General features: G+C 42.8%; 1 protein-coding gene across 3 annotated transcripts in view; it reads left to right on the top strand.

Annotated features, from left to right (window-relative positions):
* The first annotated feature begins 372 nt into the window (after positions 1-372).
* The window catches only part of LOC111146140 (senataxin), an 82,254-nt gene continuing 56,782 nt past the window's right edge, over positions 373-25,844 (top strand). Inside the window, exons 1-10 of one of the 3 annotated variants that reach the window (XM_022501553.1) lie at positions 373-430; positions 1,226-1,339; positions 7,089-7,272; positions 8,488-8,698; positions 10,605-10,714; positions 16,172-16,391; positions 17,137-17,256; positions 20,421-20,592; positions 20,709-20,796; positions 21,277-25,470. In XM_022501553.1, coding sequence (XP_022357261.1) covers positions 7,096-7,272; positions 8,488-8,698; positions 10,605-10,714; positions 16,172-16,391; positions 17,137-17,256; positions 20,421-20,592; positions 20,709-20,796; positions 21,277-25,470 — 5,292 coding nt within the window. In that variant the 5' untranslated portion in view covers positions 373-430; positions 1,226-1,339; positions 7,089-7,095. Of the gene's footprint in view, positions 431-1,225; positions 1,340-7,088; positions 7,273-8,487; positions 8,699-10,604; positions 10,715-16,171; positions 16,392-17,136; positions 17,257-20,420; positions 20,593-20,708; positions 20,797-21,276; positions 25,471-25,844 lie in introns of those variants that run through there. The other 2 variants (XM_022501554.1, XM_022501552.1) reach the window with 2 other exon arrangements.

Genomic DNA, 25,844 nt, shown 5'->3' with positions numbered 1-25,844 from the left:
GAGCGTACGAGCCCGAACCCCTCGGGGCTGGGGGCCAGCGTGCGGCCCTTACCGGAAGCAAGTCCTGGGCGGGGCTTTGCTCCGCAGCCGATGCCACGCCCTCCGCAACACGGACGCTCTCCATTGGCCGAGCCCGGCAGCCCGGAAGTGGCGTCAACGTCACGGCCTCGCGGCGGAGCCCGAGTGCGCCTCTTCCTACACCCCGCCCCTTGGCACACCAAAACAAGCCCGCGGCAGTCGGGGCGGGGCGTGCGTTGGGCCGACGCCGCGCGCACGCGGGGGGAGGGCGGGGCCTTCGCGCGCGGAGCCCCGGGGTTGGGCGACCGGGTGGGGACGGAGGCGCCCGGGTGCTGGCCCGTGCATCCGCCCTCGGCCGACTGTTGAGCCGAGGCATAGAGATGGGCTAGCGGCCGACGTGAGGCCGAGCGGGGTGAGGACAGCGGCGGGCTCGAGGCCGCGACCCGGCGGGCGTGAGCGCTCGTGCGCGACTAGTGTGCGCGGGGCCGCGTGGAGTAACCGCCGCGGCGCGTGAGGCCCGGGCGGGCGGGTGGGGGAGGGGCGGCGCGAGCGGGGCCGCTTCCCTCAGGAGGGCTGCGGCGCCAGAGGCGGGAGCAGCCCGCGGGCGCCGCCTGCAACCCGGGGTCCCGGGCGTCGGGACCCCTGCCCCTTCCTCGCCGTCGTCTCCTCTGCGGTCTCGTGCGAGCTGCCTTTGGTCTGGCCACTGCGTAGTTTCTTCGGGGAGCCGTCGGGGGCTCGCGGGAGAGCGCCTCCCCCTTCCGGAGAGAGTGCGGGTCCCGGGGGGCCCCCCTCCCGGCCTGGAGGCGCCGGCGGCCGGCGGAGGGGCTCTGTCCGCCTCCCCGCCTGCCGGGGCTGCGAGGGGCCGAAGACGGGCTCCGGCTGGCGAGGACCGGGCGCGGTGCTGGCAGGGGGAAGAAGCCCCGGTGAGGAAGAGTACTGGCGGCCCGAGGGCTCGGCTACCTGCTCTCCGGACCGGGGGGGGGGGGGGGGGGGGGGGGGGGGGGCGGCCCCCGCCCCCCGGGGGGGGGGGGGGGGGGGGGTGTCGGACGCGGTGCCCCGCCGGTCCCCTGCGGAGTCGGAAGCGCACGCACCGTGTTCCGAGCGCTGCCCCCGGCCGGCCGGCGGACCTCCCCGAGCCGTTTGACCGGCTGGTACCGTCTGCCTCCGCTTCCCAGGACTGATGAGGACGTTTTCTGTCTTATTCCAGAAATGCTCTCGTGGGGCCGGAGTCTGGGTATGTGTGAGCGCAAGTCCTCACCCGCTCCCAAGTAAGCCTCGGAATCTCGGCTGAGCATCACTTCTCTGTAGGCCGCTAGCCCAGGTATTTGTTTTTTAAAGAAACGTTTAGGACACTTTCCCGCCCCTTAGTACGTGTGAAGCACTGGAGCAGAAACCTGCCCGACAGCCCTTGCCCTGATGGACTCGGGACTAGTGAGGACGGAGCCGGTGGGGGTGGGGGTGGGAGACCAAAGTGAACCGCCCCAGTGAGCGCCGGGAGCGCCGGAATGGAAACCCGTGCCAGGCCCGAGAGGACAGCGGAGAAGTCCTCACAGGCAGACGGGAGAGGACGGGTCCCTCCCGACAAGCCCAGGGCTGTGGCGACGCTCATGGTCGCCCGGCAGGCAGGAAGCGCTCAGATCTTTTTATCAGAATCACTGGGGACGTTCCTTAAAAAAATGGAATCTGAATTTTACTTATCTCCTCTCTTAGTTCCTTTGGTGACTCCGGTGTGCATTTCGGGTGAAGAACCAGGCGGAGGGATGAAAGGCGGATGTTGAAGGCAGTTGAAGGAGCTTGTACAAAGGCAGGGGATGCCACATACCACGAAGCGTTTTCGGAGGAGCAAGGGAGGGAGAGTGGCAGGAAATGCCAAAGCCAGGTTAGGGAGGCCTTCTGTTGGGGAGGTCAGAAATTAGAACTTTATCCCCGGACTGTAAGAATGCAAAACTCAGTTTTTGGTTTGCCCTTCACCCGCATTTTGGAGGAAATATTGGTGGTGGATGAAACCAGAGGCAGAGATATTTAGGCTTCTGTAATCCACACAGATGGTGAAAATAATATTCATCCTACTCAGGCGGTGGCAGGGTCACTGAGAATAAAGTGCAGAGACGATAAGGGAGTTGGACTTTACGGAATTCATGAAGATGGGGGTTAAGGGAGGGAGACTGTAGGATAGTTACCAGGTAACTGATTTGAGCACTGAAGGGATCCTAATGTCAGCACACAGTGTGAATAACAGATTTAAGGGGAGGGTCTCACTCTGTTTTGACTTTGTCGTGGTTGTCAGGTGAGGTTGGCTTCCCGCGGTTGGATATTGACTAGAAACTGTAGGTTAGGGTAGGTTACTGATTGAGCTGTCACTGATTGAGTGGCTCCGTTAGAGTGAATCATCACACTGAGAGTGGTACCTGCATCCTTGGTCCTTGGGTGGCTTCATTACAGATGGTAATGGAACCGTGGTTTGAATTAGGTCACTCAGGAAGAGGATGTCGAGCGAGGAGTGCTGAGGCAAGCCTTCGGAAACTCGGGAGAAAAAAGGAGGTGATTGTGAAGGAGATGAGGTAGAAGAAGTGAGAGGAGGTTGGTATGTCGTCCTAGCTGAAGAACAGATGGTGGGCATTCCATATGCTCCAGGGGAGGCGAGTCAAGAACGTCTGGGATTTGCCAAGACAGATTATTAGGGACTCTGGGAAGACACGCAGTGAAATGTGAGGGTAGAAGCCAGATTGCCAAGGAGTCGAGGAAGTGAATCTAGATTACTTTTTCAAGAAGTTTAGCTGAGAAGGGTAGAGGGAAGTGATTGCTCTTTGAAGTTTCTGGCCAGCTAATACTGAGAAAGGTATCCTCAGGGCAAGTCTGGAAAGTCGGTGAAGCATCCTGTATTTCTGACAAATCCGCTCTCTTTCTGGTGGTGCCCAGAGTGCGGCTCTTATTTCTGTTCTGCAGTTAGAGGGGTCCCTGGACACCACCGTCTCTGACTCCGTAATGGTTCCAAGCAGTTAAAATCCAGCAAAATCAACAAAACTGACTTTCAGGAGACCTGAGTTGTGCAAAAACTTAACAGGATTTAGGGTCACCTATCTGCCATTTTCCCGTAAAAGAAACATGATATACTTCATTTAGATTTTTTTTTGGCGTAAGTATCAGGCCAGTGATGATTTCAGATTTGGCGACATAACCACCTATTTATGGCCTTTTGAGAGGAATCCTAGAAACTGTTTCTGTTGTTGACATGCTCTGTCGCACTGTTTTCTGTATTCTAGGGCCCATGGCATTCATCTCTTACATGACAGGCAAGAAAATTGAGTTCTGCTTTCTGGGATATGGAAGTAGTATAGCTTTCTGAGTGAGTGAAGTAAGACTCCTTAATTTTCTTAGCAGAAAGGGTTTTTTTTGTTGTCGTTAAGTGTTATTTTAAAGTTATACTAGTTTATTTGTACTTCACATCCTTAATTTTTCCAAAGTTTTGATTGACTGCATAAATCCTGCTTGATACAACTGATGATGTTTGAGAAATTTCCAGGGTGTTTCACTTTCTAGTCTCAGATCTTAGATCTTTTAAGTTCACGCCCCACTTTGAATGAGATCACCGGAAGAAAACAGCTTCTGCAGACTTTGAATTTCATAGTATTTATGTTACTGGCGTTTTAGGTATAAGGAACTCTTCCTTGAATAAAATAATTTTATATTCTGCAAAACCACAGTATCCATTATGTTACCTGGTATTCCCTAGTTTGCTGCACACGTGGGCAGGATGTAGGATGTAATTGAATTAGAATTAGGTCAGGAAAGAGTCGGACTCTCCAGCTGAATTAGCAAAGACTTAATTTCTATTTTTCAAGTGAGGACTGTGTAACTCACATTTTTATTTATTTATTTTGCTCTTTTTTTGGAAGCTCCTAATTTAGGACTTAGTGAAATTTTCTTCTAAATGAGTTTTGATTTTTCCTTTTTAGTGTCCTTTTCTGTATGTTTTCTAAATGTCCCTTTTTATATGTCCTTTTCAGCTTTAATGTTGAAAGTCACCCTGAGTTCTTTACAGAAGCACAAAGAAAGCATAGTTAGTACTTCAATAAATTAAAAAAATTCACAAGACAAATGCATGTATTTGATTTTACTTATGTATTTGTAAATCATTTTTCAATCAATGATATGATAAGAAAATAAGGAAAGAAATTTTTAAAAATCAGCCTATTTTAGGAATTGGCATTATGCCAAAAAACCCTCAGCAGTGAAATACACTTTCTATCAAGATGTCATTGATTTCCCGTTAGCAGAGATTTTTTTCACTCTTGAGTTTTAGGATGATAATGCATTCAAAAACATCACACTGCTGCGTTTCCATATCTAGATATTCAGTGACTTGGCCGTGTTTCTTAACCTTTTATTGTTCCTTTTCCCTCCCTGAAAAGAAATGTTTTAGACATTTCTTTCCTGTGAATATCCCACGAATTTTAAACCACCAATACATTATATATCTCTTTATGGACTTTATGCATGTCTGTGCTTTACACATTAAAAAAGGTAGGACTCTTTTATGTCCCGCTAACCAGTTTTCATTTTCTTGAGGAAGATGTCACGTCCAGTTATGAAAAGGACTTAGTTGTTAGTGTATAGTTTACAGTTGGGTTTGCAACTTGATTCACCTTATATAGGATGATATTTTATATTTGTTGGATAGTTAATTTAAGGTCAAATTTCCTTTCTTTAATAATTTTTATGATTATGTTAGTCACCATACAGTACATCATTAGTTTCTGATGTAGTGTTCCATGATTCATTGTTTGCAAATAATACCCAGTGCTCTGTGCGATTCGTGCCCTCCTTAATACCCATCACTTGGCTTACTACCCATCATCTCCACCCCTCTACAACCCTCAGCTTGATTCTCAGAGTCCATAGTCTCTCATGGTTTGTCCGCTTCTCTGATTTACCCCCTTCCTTTTCCCCTTCCTTTTCCTGATGTCCTTCATGCTATTCCTTATGTTCCACAAACAAGTGAAATTATATGATAATTTTCTTTCATTTCACTTAGCATAATCTCCTCGAGTTCTATCCACGTTGATGCATAGATCCTTGTTGGTGGCTGAGTAATATTCCATTGTATATATGGGCCACATCTTCTTTATCCATGCATCCGTTGAAGGGCATCTTGGCTCTTTCCACAGTTTCGCTATTGTGGCCATTGCTGCTATGAACATTGGGGTGCAGATGGCCCTTCTTTTCAGTACGTCTGTATCTTTGGGGTAAATACCCAGCAGTACAATTGCTGGGTCATAGGGTAGCTCTATTTTTAACTTTTTGAGGAAACTTTACACTGTTTTCCAAAGTGGCTGTACCAGCTTGTATTCCCTTAAGGTCAAATTTCTGAAGATCAGGCTTGGATATTTTTCTGGCCCAGTTCCCAATAAATCATTTCCATATGAAAGAGCATTTGCTTCATTCTTGGGTGTGGTTTTCTTCCTTCTTGCAGACTGGCTGATAGCTGTGGAGACAATTGTCACTTTGGGTTTGTCTGATGTTTTTCTCATGCGTAGAAGGGAGGGGGTGGTTTGGAGGAGCACCCTACAATTGAAGTTCCTTCCTCAGTACATTAGGTGAGGGGTTATCAGCTACAGTGAGGTGAGCCTTGATTACTTGGTTAAGTGTGTGTTTGCCCTCTGTCTCCACTGTAATGTCACGGTATCTCCCTTTCCATACTCTCTTCTTCGGCGGTGAGTCAGCAAGTCCAGCCCACACTCAAGATGGGGCGGGATTAAGCTCCACCTCTTGGAATGGAGAGTATCTGTAGGTATTATTTGGAATTCTTCTGTAAAGAAGGTTGGTCTCCCACCCTTGTTTGTTCATGCAGTCATTTAGTGATATCCGGGTAGACTCCGGTGCATCTGTGCTATGGGTTATAATCCACAGTTACGTTGTTCGTTTTGTTGATCAAATTGTTTCAGCTTTGGCCATCCAGAGCTCTTTCAGGTTGGCTGCAATTATTTCTTTGACATGCCCACAAACTTTTGGATTTTGAGTTCTTTATGGTATTTGGAAGCTCCCCTTGTATTTTTAGCCATGTTTAGCCATGACACAGTGTTTACTGATGGCAAGTTTCGTATTTACTTTTATATGCATTTAGTTAGGAATAAAAACATAGTATCTTATTTTTATTACATTTCATTGGAATTGAAGATCTCTTTGGATTTTGGCCTCCATTGAACCATTTGCTAATCCTAATCCACGCATTTCCATGCTGTCTGTAGTTTTGATAAACCTTCCTCATTTGTGTATCTTTATGAAAACCTTTGATGCGTTTGGTTCTTGGGATTTTCTCCTGTTCCTGGTACCGTCCTGTTACTTTGCTCTTTTTGAGACTGCTAGGATTTGGAAAATTAGTTTAGCTTAACGCTTTCACATGAGTTTGGATGGTGGAGGCTGTGATGGTATTATACAAACGGAAAGTTGCAGATAGTCAAAAATCGTTAAATATCAAACTTAGTAGCAATAGGTTAACATTTGTAGCTAATACAGGTTACAGTGGGTTATGGGCAGCAGTTCATATGCAGTGTGTGCAGATTCTTGTATCTGTACTTTCTAAATCAGAGAAAGTTCTCTTGTGTTTTTGTTATTGGTATGGATTAATACTTAACGGATATTTGTATTTCCATGAATTTCTGGGAAAATGTCTTCTAAGAATGTAAAGGTTCCCTGAACTTTTGACTTGGCTCCAGTACATCACTAGAAAACTCCAAAATCTATACGTTGAAGGCAATGACAAGTTTTTGTCTCCGTAACTTTCTATCCATACCACACAGTTTTGAGCTTGCTTTATAGTACAGTTGTGTATTGCATGATGTTTTTTAGTAACAAAGTGCTTTCGTTTCATCATATTTTTTATGTGTCAAAGATAAAGTTCTTCAGAGTGGGTTCAGATTTGAGGTTAGGCAGTAATTGATAAGCTGGCCAGCAGGACTTTCTCGATGTGGTGGAGGCACATTTTAAATTAGAGAGGAGAGTCCCACAGAAGAGGCCTGAAGTGTTGTTACTTTTCTTTAGTGTTTAGAGGTTGTCTTTTCTGGATGCAGGTGCAGAATGAGCACATGTTGTTGGTGTACACCAGGTGGCATTTCCACCGTTGACTTCCTGCAGCGCTATGCGTCCAGGACCCACTCTGGCGAGTTTCAAACAGCTGATGAAGACCTCTGCTACTGCTTAGAGTGTGTGGCCGAATACCACAGAGCAAGGGACGATTTACCATTCCTGCATGAGGTAATTTACATCCGATGGACAGTACTTTTCAGAGCTTGGTAACAACGAAGAGGAGAAGCCTCAACTCTTTTGGAAACATTCAGGAGCCAGGATTGACGGATGGAATTGAATGGAAACCTAAAGCAGAATTTTAGGACCCTTCACTTTTAGTCATTGTGATATAAAACACCCTTAAGAAATGACGTATGGGTTTTTTTCAGTTTATGTTTTTAAGTCTGTATATTCGGTAGTGTTACTTTCATGTATCTGAATGGCTTGGGTTATTTTATTGGTTGATTCCTTTTTCCTTTTTCTTTTTTCATTTTTTAATGGGTAAATGGTATAAACTCTTAGGGTATGTTTGCTGGTCATAGTAACCAAAGTGAAACGTATAATTTAAAACATGTGGCTTTGATTATTTGGTTTATTACATGAAAAACACAGCCAGATTGTAGAGTTATGTATGGATATATAGAAAGGAGGAGAGGCTGATTACTTACAAATCTGTTGAGGAAACCTTTGCATTTATAGAGTTTCCTAGTTATGAACCTAACCAGTGTCTTTACGCTAAAGCTAATGTTTTAAGGTGGGTACCTGTGGCTGGGCCATGGAAGTGAAGTAGAGAAGGCCTAATCATGCCTTTGACAGAGACGCTTCTACTTCTCATCCCCCCACCTCTTTGGGGGGGGTGGGCGTGGAACCCAGCTTAGGGCTTAAAGTCACAACCCTGAGAACAAGAGCTGGAGGCTTAACCAGCTGAGCCGTCCAGGCTCCATATCATTCCCTTTTGATAAGGGATGTTGAAATATTTATGGCAAAACTCAGTGTTTACACATCTCATGTTGTATGTACTCATATCTTAAAAGTGGCCTTGTTTAATGACTGTTTTCTTCAAATCTAATGTGATATTTACTATTTCTTTAAACTTCTGTATTTTTTTTTTAAATTTTATTTATTTGACACAGAGAGAGAGAGATCACAAGTAGGCAGAGAGGCAGGCAGAGAGAGAGGGGGAAGAAGGCTCCCCGCTGAGCAGAGAGCCTGATGCGGGGCTTGATCCCAGGACCCTGAGAGCATGACCTGAGCTAAAGGCAGAGGCTCAACCCACTGAGCCACCCAGGCATCCATAAACTTCTGTATTTTTATACTTAGAGAGCTTTCTAAAAACATCATGACATCCAGTATTCTGTTGATAATAAGGTATAAAGCACACTGCCCATTTTCCTTTTTCTGTAGGTTTTATGGGAATTAGAAACCTTACGTCTCATAAATCATTTTGAAAAATCCATGAAGGCAGAAATTGGAGACGATGATGAATTGTATATAGTAGACAACAATGGAGAGGCACAGCTGTTTGACTTTACTGGCCAAGACTTTGAAAATAAGCTTCGAGTTCCTCTTCTTGAAATACTGAAATATCCTTATCTGCTTTTACATGAGCGTGTTAGTGAGTATCATGAGTGTTCTACAAGTTTTATCAGTCTTTTTTAAGAATTGTAAAGGCTTAGTTTTATCGGTATTGAAAATCTGTTTGTTAAACACATAATTAGGATACTTCATACTTTTCCCCAACAGTTTAGTACGCAAGTTTCCAAAGATAGAGAAAAGCGAATGATACGGTGAACGCGTATGTACATCGGGCAGTTTCTACAGTTGCTAAAGTCTTGCAGTATTTGCTTTATCACACATTTACTCATCTGTCCTTAAGTTAATTTTCATTCCTGTAATTTGTCTGTAGCAGAGTTTCTCAGTGTTGGCATAGCGACATTTTGGACTGGGTGCTTCGTCATTGTGGGGCTGTGCTGCCCGCTGTAGGATCTTTAGCAGTATCCCTGGCCTCCATCCACTGGATGCCAGTAGCGCTCCGCTCTTCCCGCTGCCCCTGTTGTGATGACAGCCGGACTGGTGCCACATACTGCCAGATGACCCTGGAGCGCTGAGGGCCAAACTATCCGTGGTTGGGAACTACTGGTCTCTAGTAATTTTCACTAATTACTACTGTGTGCCATATTATGGCTGCCTAGATTTGGGTCATTTATATTTGCATTTCTTAATATGAATCTCATAAAAATGAAGACATTTTTGTGATCTAGCAAAAAGCCATACCTTCCCCCCACACACCAAAAAAACAATAACTTTAAGCTACCTAGTATCTAGTCCATATTCAGATTTTCCCAGTAGTTGCAAAATGAGGTTTTTGGCTGGTTTGTTTAAATAAGAATCCATTCAGGGACCATATATTGCCTTAGTTCATATTTTGTACATCTCTTTGAATGCAAAACAGTCGACCTGTACACGTACACAAATTTATTTATTTATAACCTTGACTTATTGAGACCGTATAGTTACCCTGTAATGTATGTATAATGCACTTTCTGGATTTTTTAGATTGTTTCCTTGTGATGTTGTTTAACTTCTTTATGCTCTGTATTTTCAGCACACTGAAAAGTAGATCTAAAGATTTGTTTACATACATCAATTCTTTCTAAATAAGTTCTAAATAATTTGGTTTTAAAATTCTAACAAGTCTGTTTTCAAGCATTTATTAATGGATACTCTGTTCAAGAAAAGTACATAAATGTTGATTTTTCACCAAACACACCTGTGTAGCCAGCACCCAGATACAGAAACAAGCCATCAATACCCAAGTGCTTCCTTCATGCTTTTCCTGTTATCATCACTGTTTCCCAAAGCTAGTCTCCATCACTAACAATATTGTTTGAAGTTTGAGAAAGTAGAGTTGATTCATTAGGTGGGGTAGATTAGTAGGAGTCTATTGAGGACACTTCTGAAAGGGTACTGTAGAGATTTCCGTAAAGCAGCAGGAATCAGAACAGTGCAAGCATGGCTCGACTTGCGGAACAGCATCGAGTCCGGAAATGAACTAACCATGTTTGGGAAGCTTGTTTGATGATGGTAACTTTTCAAACTAGTGAAGAAAGTGGATTATTCAATAAATCAGAGTAGGACAAAATTGTCATTTGGGGGGAAAGCTCACTTTATCACTAGTGCTAAACAAAGTCCATGTGGACCAAAATGTAGAATCCTAACGGAACTGGACTTATATCCATACTTCTAAGAAGATACCCTGTGGATATAATTACTCCAGGTGTAAGAAAAGAAGTGTGTATCAGTAAAGTTAGAGTAGCTTATAGGAACACATGATGATCAGTCACACTGGGTTAGGCTTTTAGATCGGTAAATACTTTTATGTGATCAGCATTTTTAATGCCTCATTTAAAAAAAAAAAGGAACAACTTTACTCAGAGAACAAGCAAAAGAGCCAGATTTCGGAACTCTTGATAAGCTAAGATCTAGGTCTTTATATTTACTGTGTTCCTTCTTCTGTTTAGATGAATTATGCGTTGAAGCACTTTGTCGGATGGAACAAGCTAATTGCTCCTTTCAGGTTTTTGACAAGCATCCGGGCATCTATTTGTTTCTGGTCCATCCCAACGAAATGGTGCGTACGACTGCTGGCGGCGAGACGACGTGCTTTTGCGCATACAAACAGCTGTAATAGAGGGTTTGCGTATATATTTTGTTTGAAATATTAACTGTTAAAAATGTATAATCACCCCCCTCAAAAGGTAAATGTTTCTGTGGAGCAGCAATGGAGCAGAAACACTGAGCAATAGATGGTGGAAACCCGGAGGCCTGGGTGGCTTTAGGTAGCTGGAGGTAGTTTGTCAGGATAACAGGAATTCAAGTGTACTCCAGGCGAGGCAGAGGACCGGCGTCAAGGCCTGTGCTCAACAGAAAGCTGAGACTCCCCTGCCTGTGAAAGGAAATGGACAGAAAGTATAGTAAGGTGCCCTCTGGGCCTGGTCTTTCTTACACCTGCATAGCAGTAGAGGAAGCAGGTCCAGCCAAGCCCCCAGGACCTGGGCGAAGCCCTCAAAGGCTTTGTGACCGAGTCTGCAATGTCCCTTAAGTGACCAGTGGTTGAGAGTCTTGTGCTGCTGGTGTGAGACTGTCGAATGAAATCCTTAACAAAGAAGAATTCAGAAGATGTTGTCAGGAATATATGAAGTTGATTGAATACTGTGATAAAGGTTATTATTTAAAGAAAAACTAAGTTCAAGGAAAGTGAAAACTTGGACTAGGTGGTATCAGTGTGATGAGGTTGGCAGGCAAGGAGACAAAAGAGGGGAGAGCGTGCATGCTAGGTTCTCATCTGGTTAAGGGCAGAGCTAGGTAGTGAATTATCTTAAATAATGAATTTATATAGAAAATGCTTTAAAAGAAATAGAAAAAGTTCATACATACAAACAGGTTTAAAAATATCAGTATTTAATAATATAAGTGGGCTGAATTTGTCAGTTAAAAGACAAAGATTGGATAACAAAGTCCATGTAGCTCCTAAGACAAACACTTAAAACATAGGGTGCAAGGACGCCTGGGTGGCTCAGTGGGTTAAGCCTCTGCCTTCGGCTCAGGTCATGATCCCAGGGTCCTGGGATTAAGCCCCGCATTGGGCTCTCTGCTCAGCGGGGAGCCTGCTTCCCCCTTTCTCTCTGCCTGCTTCTCTGCCTACTTGTGATCTCTGTCAAATAAATAAATAAAATCTTTTTTAAAAAATTGAATTAACACATGAAAGAACTTAAATAAGTAAAGAAAGACCCCGTGTTTGTAAATAAGAAAACTTAGATCTGTCTTTTTGCTCCAGATTGATCTATAGATTCAGAGTGTTTTTAAATAAATTCCAGCAGGGTTTTCAATGTAACAGGTTAAGATGTTTCTAAAATACATATATGGAAGAGGAAGGATCCAAAGTTGCCAGGACGTTTCTGAGAATGAGGGAGACCTACTACAAAGCTCTGATAGTTAAGACAATGTGATATTGATGTGCAGACAGACACTTTGGTGGCCGGTGGAATAGAATGGAGACTCAGACAGAGTCATTCATATTTAAATCTTTGGTATTTGTTAGAGATGATGTGTCAGATCAATGGGGCAAAGAAGGACTGAAATGGAAATGATACAAAGGTATCTCTATGGAGAAAATCATATTTTTAAATCCTATCCTTAAAACATCAGGTATTTAAAAACTCTAGATCAGATGTCAAAAATAAAATGGCCAGACTCTTGGCAGAAAATAAAGGTATAACTGAGATTTTAAGGAAAGGAAAGCTTGCCTTTTTTTTTTTTTTTCTGGAAAGGAAAGCTTTCGTAAAAAGAAAGCATTGGGCTTTGGTTACAAAGAAAGGCTGATAAACGTGACTATATCAAAGTGAACTTTTGTTTATCAAAAGACATCTTGAAGTGAAAAGACAAGTTACAAGTTGGGAGAAACTATAGGCAACACTGACAAAACCCCAGAAGAAAAATGGAAGAAGACCTGAACAGGCATTTCCCGGAAGAGGAATTTCTGTGGCTAATAGACCTATGAAGGACAGTTTGACATTAACGACAAGGAAGTAGTAAGACCGCAGTGAGAGTTCTGCAGCGCGCACTAGTCTGGGGCTGCGGGTATTAGGATGTGGATCTGCAGGACCTTGTTGCTGGTGAAGGTGCAAATTGGGGCAACACCTCGGAGATTAGTTCGGCTTCATCTGCATTTGCACATTCTTTTGTCCTGTGATCTGGCAGTTTCCTACCTGAGTGTCTATGTGAGAGACAGACTCTTGAACATTTCTAACAGGCGGCACGCGGAAGAAATTCCATAGCACACTCCTCAGAGTTCACCAAAACCTGCAAGCAACCTTCGGTGAATAAATTGTGAAGGGTCTTCACATAGGAATATCACGCAGCAATTCAGTCGACTAAAACAAAATGGATGAATTCTGGTAATAGAACATTGTAAGTGGAATAACTTTCCATCTTTCCAAAGATGATGTATAGGAGGAAACCCTTTTTATTTATTTATTTATTAAAAAAGATTTTACTTGTTTATTTGACAGACAGAGATCACAAGTAGGCAGAGAGGCAGGTGGGGTGTGGGGAGGAGAAGCAGGCTCCCCGCTGAGCAGAGAGCCAGATGCGGGGCCAGATCCCAGGACCCTGGACCATGACCTGAACCGAAGGCAGAGGCTTAACCCACTGAGCCACCCAGGTGCTCCGGAAGAAACCCTTTTTAAAAAGTTAAAAACAAAACGGATGTTTGCAGGTAGGTACCATAACTGTATTAAAAAATAAGCAAGGGGATGAAGAACGTGGTATTGGAGATGATGGTGACCTCAGGTTGGAAGGCGCAGGAAGAATAGGGGGCGTGGAGGGCCCCATATAGTTAGATGCGTGTTAGAGTGAAGGGAGCTTAGTTTCTGTGTTGGATGAGGAGTTTATGGATACATGTTGCATTAATAATAAAAATTAAAAATGGGTTATGCATGGACCAAAGATGAAAGTTTGTTGTGAATGAAAGGTTATAGTCTTAATTCTGAGGTCTTACTCCCTAACCCTCATCCAAAAAAGGTGTTCAAAGGAATGTTCAAATTTAGACGAAATTTGGGTTTAACAGACGTATATTAAGGCATTGGGATAGGGAGTTAGAGGCTCTACCATAAAACAGACTTTTGATGGGCCATCTCTCAAGTCAAAAAGGTAGTAGAAAATAATCCACAGGTGACAGAAGTGCGTCTGTTTCTGAAATCTGGATGAGGAAAAAAGGTTTCCCTGAAAACTGTAACCAAAGCCCTCTCTTCATAAGAGAAGTTCCTGTTTGCCTGCTTGCTCAACGCTTGCAGAAACCATTGCAGATGTTTCCAGAGGGACACATCATCAACTGAGTCCTTGCCAGATTCCCACAGACACATCCCAACTGAAGATGGCAAAATTTTAAAACAGCAAAACCACTGTGTATGAGTAGAAATAAAAACAAGAAAGGGGACCCAAAGAACTCTTTACTAGAATGATCAGACACAGAATATAAAGTGCTTCAATAAAAGAGACTTGAAAACTCACGGTCCAAAGACCGGGAATAGTTTTTAAAGATTTGATTAAAATATGTAGAAATGAAACACACAAAATTAAACATTTTAGATGGATCGAATGGCTAGTTAGGTGTGGCTGAAGAGTTAATGAATTTAGAAGACAAGCAGGCTACTTAGAAAGCAGACAGACGGGGATGGAGAGGGAAAGCTGGAGGCAGGTATAGTGGGAAGATGTAATCTCCGTTTGCCCTGTGCTGGCGAAGGAAAGAATAAGAACGAAGAGATGATGGTGCGTTGCTTCTTAGAGTCCATGAAAAACACAGAAGCATTCTCCAGATTCTGAGGTGGAAAAATGAAAGAAAAAGCCACACCAACGCACACTGTAATAATACCACAGGACACTACAGACAGAGGTTTTATTTTTATTTATTTTTTTTAAAAGATTTTATTTATTCATTTGACAGAGATCCCAAGTAGGCAGAGAGGCAGGCAGAGAGGGAGGAGGAAGCAGGCTCCCTGCTGAGCGGAAAGCCCGATGCGGGACTCGATCCCAGGACTCTGGGATCATGACCTGAGCCGAAGGCAGAGGCTTTAACCCACTGAGCCACCCAGGTGCCTCGGATAAAGGTTTTAAAGGAGCCGGAGAAAAGACTCCCTGCGGGAGAGCTGCAGTTAGCTGCTTGGAGACAGGAATAAAACCAGAACAGTGGGACGGTATCTTCCTTGTGCTGAAGAGTGGTAGCTGTCTGTCTAGAAAGGTGCCCAAGAGAGAAGGCCAAACAAGACCTTTCAAACAGCGGGGGTCCTTTACCGCCTGCAGTCTCTGTGCAAAGTCGGCTTGTGCCTTTTCGCATCGTTCGGACAGTCCCTAGTGTTACATGACACACTGCCTTCTCGGATAAAGGCTCTTTGTGACCATAAATGTTCAGGTCTGCTGTGTTTTGGGTGCAGGGTTGCATGGTTTCCAGATGTTAACTCGTTAAAACCTTACAGCCCACGTTTCTTAGATGAGGAAACGGAGTCAGACTTGTCCACAGTCGTCTGACTAGTGTGTGGTGACCAGGGTGTATAGGTATGCACAGAGCCCCTAGGTTTGGTTTGGTTTTTTAACTGTTTGGAAAGTCCCACTTTCAGAAAAATCTCAAGAATAAAAATAGTAGGAGATACCTGTATCACCTTAAGCCATATTCATGAATTGTTAAGTGTCCCAGTATCTGGACCAGGATCAGCTCTTACACTTAGTACGTTCCTTGAATCTCCCTTCATCTGGATTGCTGTTCCCCCAGCCTTTGTCTTTCATGACATTTCTGAAGTGTGCTGTCATCCCTGCCTCCGTCCCTTTTAAAAAAATAGAATGCTCTTCATTTTGGGTCTGTCTGCTGTTTGCTTATTGTTCGAGTCAGGCTGTGTATTCCCAGCTGGGGTGCTCCATAAAAGTGACGTGATGTCCTTCTCAAAGTGTCCTGTACAGATGCAAGCCATAACATTTGCCCTTCGTGGTTATGATAGTTTTGATCATCTAGTCACGGTGTTGTCCAGTTTCTTCACTTTATAATTTCTGTTTCTTAGATACTGGAGATCACAGAAATGCATCTCATCCATAAAATACTTCAGTATCTCTTTAAAGACGAGGACTTTTTAAAAAATCACAACACCTAAAATAATTCCTTAATATATGTATTTTTTTTAATGAAAAATTTTTATTATTTGAGAGAGAGCGCACAAGCAGGGGGAGCTGCAGAGGGCGATGGAGAAATGGGCTCCCTGCAGGGAGCCTGATACGGGGCTTGATCTCTTAAAACTGACTGAAGCACCCAGGCACCCTTCTATATTTCTGATCGTTGTTTAAATTAATCAAAATGATTATCTCAGAAATGCTTTTTTAGGGTTAGTTTGTTCAAATCAGGATAAAATAAGGTCCAACCATTGCATATATTAATATCTCAGGTCTTTAAAAATCTATAGAGAATCCTATTTTCTTAATTAGGTTCTTGCTGCATGTAGACAATTATCTGTTGAATGAAGTAGTGAACATGTTATGCCCTTAGGTTCGGCGTTGGGCTATCCTGACCGCAAGAAATTTGGGAAAAGTGGACAGAGATGATTATTATGACTTGCAGGAGGTTTTGACTTGCCTTTTTAAAGTCATTGAGTTGGGGCTTTTGGAAAGTCCAGACATTTATACTTCTTCTATCCTCGAGAAGGGTAAACTGATTCTTCTGCCCTCACACATGTATGATACCACCAACTACAAAAACTATTGGTTAGGTAAGTATTGTTTTACACAAATATAACGCTGTTTTTCTATAATTCTTAATGAGTATCATGCAAAGGAAGTGATTTCTTGCGATCTGATCAAGGATTTCATGGCTCCCAATTTTTGTTCTGTTGTTAAAATTAACTGAGTCATTACACATCCTGTTCTTAAACACTATTTATCCTAGAAACCATCTTTGTAAGAGGTAGATGTTCAAGTACGGCAAATCTCTTATTTAAAGCAATACTGTGTATAACAAAACATTAGTATAGCAGTTGATTTTAATGAGGTTTGATATATTTTAAAAGGGATTTTCCCATCTGTAAAATATTTCCTTGTTGAAAGGGATAATAGCTTTGGTTTTCGGTTTTACACTGACCCAGAATAGTTCTACCCTACTTACTTACTCTGAGTCTTACAGTCATACGTCATATTTGGTAGGATGAGTACTCAGGATATGGTGATCTTAAAATTGAAGGCACCTTAGATTTGAGGAAATAAAAATTGTGTGGTAGTCATCTTAGAAATTGTTTTTTAACCAAGTTTGTACCATTTCCTCCTTTTACTTTCAAGTCAGTCTAAAGTTCTGTTACTTGGGAGCAGTTGGGTATGACTATCTCAGACTTAAGTGTTTGAGGAACTGGATACTGGTTTGCTTCATTTTACCACCTTGTTACTCTTTTGCCAACTGAGCCAGAGAAGGCATGAGCGCTGTGTTTTTTAATCAAGTCAAGAAAACTGCCAATGATCTTACAGGTATATGCATGTTGCTGACCATTCTGGAGGAGCAGGCCATGGACTCACTGTTGCTGGGCTCAGACAAACAGAATGATTTCATGCAGTCAATACTTCACACCATGGAGAGGCAATCAGATGGTAATAACCTTTATTTGCGAAATGCTTTTGAATACTGTGATGTACAATGTTAGTGTCGTTGCAAGAATTTGGGTGTGTGGTGTGGACAGAAGAGTGAACATTTGTCTGCTTAACTCATAGATTCAGATTGTTCAATTGGAAGGGGCCTTTAGAGTTTAAATTTCAGTACCTTAACCTTCATAAAATTGGAGACTGAAGCCCACGAAAGTTAACTTACTATTTCACGTTGAAATGCCCAGTTAGTGGTAGAATCAAGACTAGCAGATATATATATGCAGATATATATACAGATATATACATATATGTGTGTGTGTGTGTGTGTGTATATATATCTAGATATATATATTGATACATATATTAAACCTCATATATATCTATGTATATACACACACACACATCTATATATATGTATATATTTTTTTAAGATTTTATTTATTAAAAAAAAGATTTTATTTATTTGACAGAGATCACAAATAGAGAGGCAGGCAGAGAGAGAGGGAGAAGCAGGCTCCCCACCGAGCAGAGAACCTGATGCAGGGCTCAGTCTCAGAACCCTGAGATCATGACCCAAGCCAAAGGCAGAGGCTCAACCCACTGGGCCACCCAGGCGCCCCTAGCAGATAACATTTCTAATGACGTGGTAGTTAAAATTGTGGAGAAAGCCTTCCCTGTCTCAGGGTCTTCCTTTTTCCTGGTTCTTCCTTTCACTTTGGTTCTCTAGGGTTCCACTTAAACTAATTACAGTTAAATAAAGAATTCAGTTTTGCAGTCCCACAAGGTGTGTTTCCAGTGCTCAGTAGCCGCATATACCCGGTAGCTACTATATTCTAGTGTATTGCCCAGTGTGGGTCAGGGACATTTCCATCAGCACAGAAAGCACTCTTGGACAGTGCTGTTCAGATAGTCTAGAAAACAGAGTGTAAAATTTGTAGTAATATTTATTATTATACCCTCACTTTCTTGTGCTCATGGTTGTGCCAAGCTGATGAGGAAAGATCTGTACTGAATGTTTCTAATCTTTTTTTTTTTTTAAGATTTTATTTATTTATTAGATAGAGATCGCAAGTAGGCAGAGAGGCAGGCAGAGAGAGAGATGAGGAAGCAGGCTCCCTGCTGAGCAGAGAGCCCGATGCAGGGCTCGATCCTAGAACCCTGGGATCATGACCTGAGCCAAAGGCAGAGGCTTTAACCCACTGAGCCACCCAGGTGTCCCTGACTGTTTCTAATCTTGATGAAGTAGTAAATATCAAGCGTGTCAGATCCTATGAAAGTATAATGAATATCGTTTTCCCCCCACATTCACTTCTCTTTAGGCAATTCCCGTGTGGATATAAACTCATTTGTACAAGATTCTAAAAGAGATATGTAAATGTTACTCTTTGGGGGGGTGGGGAAGGAGCTCATGTTCACCACAGATGGAAGACCAGGTGGGGAGAAGGTAGCAGGTAGCACAGCCACCTTATACAGCATACTGTCCCTGGTGCACCGTCAGACCAGTGATGGCCTCAGTTCCGTCACTCCCAGGCTGACTCTGGCTCCTGCCTGACTCTGCCTGGCCACAAGCGCTCGGGACCATTCAGAGGCATCATTGGAGGGTGTGTGGTTAGTTGAGCAGGTGAAACGCATTCCTGACTCCTCTTACTATATGTGTGCTGCCGAAACGAGCACCCTGACTCCTCTTATGAACAGGTTTCATATTGCTTTGTGGTGTTCCTGGAGCCTGGAAGGGGTCGGCTTGTTCCTTGGGGGCACCAGAAGGGGCGTCTCTGTGGCTCCCCTGCACCCCTCTCTGCTGCTGGCTGGGGCGCCCACATCTGCTGAGCTTCCAGTAGTGCGTCTGAGCAGCTGTGGTAAGAAGCTGTGTCCTCCGCCCTGCCTTTGGGGGCTGGCGCATCTCATGGTACTCCTGCTGCTCATCCTGGAGCTCCCTCGACCATGGCTTCCACCACCTGACACCCAGTGCCCCTTTCCCCCGTGTTACTTTTGTGATCACATACCTTTTCTTGCTACATTATTCTTAAAGTTACTACTAATTCATATACCAGTATTTACTACATTTGTAGTTCATTCCTTTGTGCCTTTCCCATACAATTCTGTCTTCTCTGTTAATCCGGCTCCCCTAACCACCTTCAGAATGGGAGTCCTCTCTTTAAGAAGCCTTTCATAATGGTCTTCAACTGATGACTTTGTTCCTTACTTGAGAGCTTACTGGACATGAGACATTGTGTCATCTGCAGGAAAGGAAGCAAGTAGAGTTTAAGAGTCCTGAGGGAAATAAAGCAGGAAGTTCTAGGTGACCAGATAAGCTATCAGTGAGATAGAGAGGGAGCACCTGTGTCAGAAGAATGCTAGAGAAGAGTAAGGGACCAGGGAACATTTGGTGTAGTAGGAGCATCTGAGCTGGGGCTTGAGGAAGGACGATTCTGATGGGTGGTGCTAATAGTGAAGGCATTCTGGTTCTTGGGAAAAAGCCAGCAGTTTTTGCTGTAGATAAGGTATGATTATGGAAGTGTGAAAAATGAAGCTGAAAGAAACAGTAGAGTAGGATCTTAAAAGTAAGGGCATGACAGAGGGCTTTGACTTCTTGGAAGACATTAAGGAGCAGTTGAAGGCCTTTGAGTGGGGCGGTCTTTTGCCACTGTGTATCTGGTAGAGAAGAGGGAGAGGACTGGAGGCAAGAGCTTCTCAGTAATGGGAATTCCTGCCATTTGGATGAAAAGTAGGTAACAAAGCCACATTGAGATATGGATGAATGAAGGGGTGTGTATCTGCTTAGCCTAATATTAGCTAAGGGATTCAGTCCTTAACTGCAGTCCGATGGCACACACAATTCCCATCACACTAAACCAGGATTTCTTGTATCAGGCGCTTTGTTCGGTTGGAAGAATTGCTTCCGGTATGCAGACGGGGTGGGAGAGGGGAGTCTACCTCGACTATCTCAGTTTGTTCCCATTTAAAAATTTCTTAGCGGTGTATATATAGCTTGAAAATAATGCGCAATGAACTTGAAAGTTTACCAGGCTTCTGAAACCCTGTGGTTAGCAGCACTTCGTTTTAAATTTGCTGCTTTGCTCTCAGTTTTGTTGCTGCCCGGATAGAGAATGCTTCGTCCTCATCTTTTTCTGACGGTTTTGTAATCCAGCAATCACTCTGTTGCGTTTCAGATGATAGTGTGGATCCTTTCTGGCCAGCGTTACACTGTTTCATGGTGATTCTGGATCGCCTCGGATCCAAGGTTTGGGGTCAGCGTATCGATCCTATTGAGGCATTTCAGACCATTATCAACAATGTGAGCTACAATAAGGAGATCCAGAATATACGGAACAGCTCCGTGAGGTTTGTTCAGTCATATAATCTCAACGAGGAAGTCTGTTGTAACTGACTTGCAATAGGGTTTTCTCCTTTTTGTTTTTCTTCATTTCAGTAATTTCTATATATTCTTACTCTTAAAGGACCAAGTTAGAACCGGAGTCATATTCGGGTGATATGGTGACTTGCAGCCAGATTGTATACAATTATAATCCCGAAAAGACCAAAAAGGTACAAAGCATTTTGATAATTCACATGATCCCGTATTATTACCTTTGTATTGTGTAGGCGATGTTGTACATAATTAGTTGAATTACTGATCTTACGATACATAGCTGTCCGGAATCCACTGCTGCGTAAGGGGTTTCTGACTGAACAGATGTACATGGGGAAAATGGACTCTCACTACAGGGTGATACTTTGAAAAATGAAGGGCAGTTAGGAAGGGTGGAAGGGTTACAGGATGAGGGAGGTAAGTGACGTGACTGGAATCAAAACCTGCTAATGGAGAGAAGACCAGAGTGCATGGAGGGGTACTCATGAACCCTTGACCTCAACATGGAACTGTGTTTTCCATTTTGGGGGGGGCATGTGTATATATGTGAACCAAAGTGGGAAAACTAGGCGATATATATTCTTGTTTATAGCTGTGTATTAAATCTGTCATGAATTCTGTTTGCTTGTCTAACGTCTGTATTTCTTTCATTTTAGGATTCGGGGTGGAGATCAGCCATTTGCCCAGATTATTGTCCTAACATGTATGAAGAGATGGAAACATTAGCCAGTGTGCTTCAGTCCGATATTGGTCAAGACATGCGTGTTCATAACAGCACTTTTCTGTGGTTCATCCCTTTTGTTCAGTCCCTCATGGACCTTAAGGATTTGGGTGTGGCGTATATAGTGGAGGTCATTCATCATCTGCACTCCGAAGTCAAAGATGTCCTCAACCAAACAGACGCTGTGTGTGACAAAGTTACTGAATTTTTTCTTCTAATTTTGGTGTCTGTGATTGAGCTGCATAGACATAAAAAATGTCTGCATCTGCTGTGGGTTAGTTCCCAGCAATGGGTAGAAGCCGTTGTAAAATGTGCCAAGCTTCCTACCACTGCATTTGCACGGAGTTCTGAGAAGTCATCTGGAAATTGCTCCAAAGGAACAGCAATGATATCATCTCTGTCATTGCATTCAATGCCATCGAATTCTGTACAGCTGGCTTGTGTCCAGCTGATTAGAAGTCTCCTTAAAGAAGGTTATCAGCTTGGGCAGCAAACTCTATGTAAGCGATTCTGGGATAAGCTCAACTTATTTCTGCGTGGAAATTTATCGCTAGGTTGGCAGTTGACTACTCAGGAAACCCATGAATTACAAACTTGTTTAAAGCAAATTATTAAAAACATAAAAGTCAAAGTACCTCAATATAACACTTTTGTGGATCTGAGTCCTGCATGTAAAAGCTCTCCTGCATCTTACAGTAAAGAAGAAAATGAACAAATAGATAGGAAGTCTAATAAAGACCTGCCCTGTCTAGAAAGCTCCAGCCCAACATTTCCTAAAGAACCAATGAAAGCGGAGACCTATCAGATGCAAGAGAATATATTGATCAAAGCAAGTAACACTATAGAAGAGGATAATGAGCAAAATTTTATAAAAGACTGGAAACTAGAAGATCATGTCCCAGCCGAGTCATGCATAAAGAAGAGTAGTAAAAACCTTTTCACTGAAAAAGGTCAAGATCAAGTTAAAAGAAGTACAGGGAAGCAGAAGTCTGTGAAAGAGAATTGTACTTCAAGGAATGATCCAGAAAGGGGATGTGACAGAGGAATAATCATGTCAACACGTTTGTTAACCAGCTCTAGCACTGAATCTCTGGAGAAGGCATCCACATCAACTGAGAATTTCTCTTTCAAGGATGATGCTCTTGGCAAAACCTCAAAATCAAAAACTAAGGCACGTAAAGATGAAATCTGTGCTAAGTTATCACATGTAATAAAGAAGCAACACAGGAAAGGTACTTTGGTCAGTAATACTGGCAATTTAGAGGAAAACCTGGCTGTGTCTAACATTGACCGTTTCTATTCAAGGAAAGATTCAGGAGGTCAGAAAGGGGACGGCTTCATGCACAATCTCTCTTTAGATCCTAATGGCATTCTGGATGATAAAAATGGGGAACAAAAATCTCAAAACAGTTTACTGCTGAAAAAGAAGCCACTGAAGAGTGAAGAGTTAGATGTTTTCTCTTCTCATGAAAACAGCTATCAAATGCAGGAATGTCACATTGATGATAAAGATTTGGTCTCATTTACGGAAGTGACCAACACTTTTGTGAAGAAAACTTCTCCCTTCAAAGATCCTGTGACTGTTTTTGAATCAAGAGATAAGGAAAGTAGCAAGAACAGTAGTCCGTTGTCTTCTCACTTGAGAGAACAGGCTCTTGGCCTAAGTCCTCAGTCTGACACCTTAACAGATTCTCAGGTAGACAGAGACCTCCACAAGTTATCTTTACTAGCTCAGGCCAGTGTTATTAAGTTCCCATCAGATTCAACTCAAAAAAGCTCATGCCAGCTACAAAGAAGAGTGAAGGATGACAGAAGGTGTTTCCTGGCTGACCAGAATAATACTGGGGAAGCCTGCCGGGGCCAGATTATTATTATTTCAGATTCTGATGATGATGACGATGATGATGAAATTCTGGGTTTTGAGAGACCTATTAAGCAAGATAAAATAGGCATCAAGAATGAATGTCCGGAGCAGCATACTTCAATAGCTAGTGCGAATGTGGAAAAGAAGCTAATAAAGGAAGAGGAGACAAAGTCCCTCTTGCAGTTTGAGGAATCGGATTCTCAGTTTTTTGAGTTTGAAAGTCCATGTGAAGTGTTTTCTGTTTGGCAAGATCAGGAACCAGACAAGAATTCAGTTCAAGAGAATGAGAAAAATTCTTTTTCAGCTGACATAGCTGATATCACAAATGATTGGGGTTATGAGACAGATTATGTATCTGAAGAGGTTATTAAGAAAGTAGCAGAAGGCATTGAAAAACACACAGAACCGCAGAGCAGTATTTCTGTTGGGGAAATTCGTGAAATTGAAGTAAAAAAACGTAAGCGAAAACGATTTGAAAAACCTATGGCTGAAGATCGTCCAAGACCTTCACCTTCTGATAGAAATGAGGACCAGCCTGATATTCTTAATGAGAGGAGTCTGACTAAAAATGATTTTAAAAGTATGGACCTAAGGACAAGTCCCAGTTCAAGTGTTCAGAGAGACAAAGACACTACGGTTGCACTAAAGAAGTCTTCTCCAAAACTTCGTACTTATTCCAGACCCATTAGGAGAGTCCCACTTTCTAAAACTCCTAAGAAAGCGCATTCAGATACCAAGAAAGGGCAGAATAAAAGTTCAAATTACATAAGTTGTAGGACAACTCCTGCTATAGTTCCACCAAAGAAATTGCGCCAGTGCCCTGAACCAACTTCAAAGGTTGAGAAACTTGGTCTAAAGAAGGCTCCTCGTAGGGCATTTGAGTTGTCTCAGCGATCTCTAGATTATTTAGTTAAGTTACGCCGCCATGGCACAAGTGTTGGAGTGGTTGATACTAGAAAAAAGACTAAGTTAATTTCCCCTCAGACTCTCTCTGTCAAAAATAATAAGAAACTGCTGACAAGTCAAGATCTTCAGTTGCGAAGGCAGATGAGATCCAAATCACAAAAAAATAGACAAGGACTTTCGGATTATGAAAGTAAAGATACTACAAGAGCAGGGCCGTGTGCAGCACAGAATTCTGACATACTTGTCCCAGAATCAGATGGTTCAGATTACAGTTATAAAGGAGGAACTGAGGCGGTTGCTAACACCACTGGGAAACAATCAATAAAACGTGTGTCTTCAGAACCAGAACCCATGAAAACAAAATATGTCTCTCAAGTGACAGATGATACTTGCCTCTTGAGCCCCTGTGCTTCTGTTGTGTTAAATGGAAGAATACCAACAAATGAAATAAATGTCTCTGCTTCAGCCGACCCCTTAGGTGGAAGTGACCCAACAGTACATCGTTTAGAGTTGGCAACTTTGAAAGACGGAGAGCTGGACTCGAACAGTGATACAGAAGATGAGAATATATTTCTGACACAGCACAATCCTGAAGATATGGATTTGTGTTCACAGATGGAGAACGGAAATGAGAAACTCATTGAAGTAATTCGTGGCAAAGATACAGCACAGGTGGAAGAAGATTCTCTAAGTCGGCATCAGTTGGAATCTTGGAGTAGCACAAAATGTAAGTACAAAGATTGTGTTGAAACACCGAAAAACCAGGGTGAATACTGCGCAAAACACTGTGAAGCCAAAGCGGCCGATGAAGATGTATTTCGTAAACCTGGTTTGCCTCTTTCTGCATCTAAGCCTTCGAGACCTTCCACTGCTAAGATTTTTAGCTCAAGTAGTACTTCACGAATTGCTAATCTTTCCAAGTCTTTGGAAAGTACCCCTGCACTTCCACCAGCTCTAAAAAATAAGTCAAGTGGGACACAGGCTGTTTTGAAAGTCCCACAGCCAGCCTCTGTGTTGTCTCCAAAGCCGGTGGGTGAAGTGAAGAGTTTGTGCAATATTCTCCATCCTCAGACTCCAAATAATTCCAACAGGCAAGGTTACAAACTAACGTTTGGTGAAAGCAAATCCTTCTCAGCTTCCACTCCAGTCAACATTCTCTTGTCATCACAGTCCATCTCTGACACCTTTGTCAAAGAGGTTTTAAAATGGAAATATGAAATGTTTGTGAACTTTGATCAGTGCGGGCCCCCAGCAAGCCTTTGTCAGTCCATCTCAAGACCTGTGCCTATCAGATTTCAAGATTGTGGCGATTATTTTAATGTTTTTTTCCCTTTGATGATACTGAATACTTTTGAAACAGTAAGTATATTTTTACTGTATACTTGCCAAGACTTTGAAGTTGCTTCTTTTTTTATTTTGGTAGTGATTAGAGTACAGTTAAAATAACTGACCTAGTTTTGATTTAGATGGAGCTTTGAGATATGTTGAACGAACATTTATGCCAGATGCTGTTCTAGTTGCTGGTGATACAGAGGAATACTTTCTTAACCTCTGCCCTTCTGGGGCCTCCAGACACAATTCAGAGTGCTAATGAACCAAGTCCAGAGGTAGCACAGGAGTGTTTTTTGATACAGAGGTAAGGGAAGACTTCTCAAAGGAGGTGGTTTCCCTTCTACATTTATTTTTAAGTAATAACAAACCTTTACTGAAGTTTTCTTGAGGAGGTGGCATGG

The sequence above is a fragment of the Enhydra lutris genome, unplaced genomic scaffold, assembly GCF_002288905.1.
Source record: "Enhydra lutris kenyoni isolate GAN:26980312 unplaced genomic scaffold, ASM228890v2 scaffoldscaffold13, whole genome shotgun sequence".
Taxonomy (NCBI): Eukaryota; Metazoa; Chordata; class Mammalia; order Carnivora; family Mustelidae; genus Enhydra; species Enhydra lutris.
The sequence above is the reverse complement of the archived record's forward strand: the minus strand, read 5'-3'. Positions and strand labels throughout refer to the sequence as shown.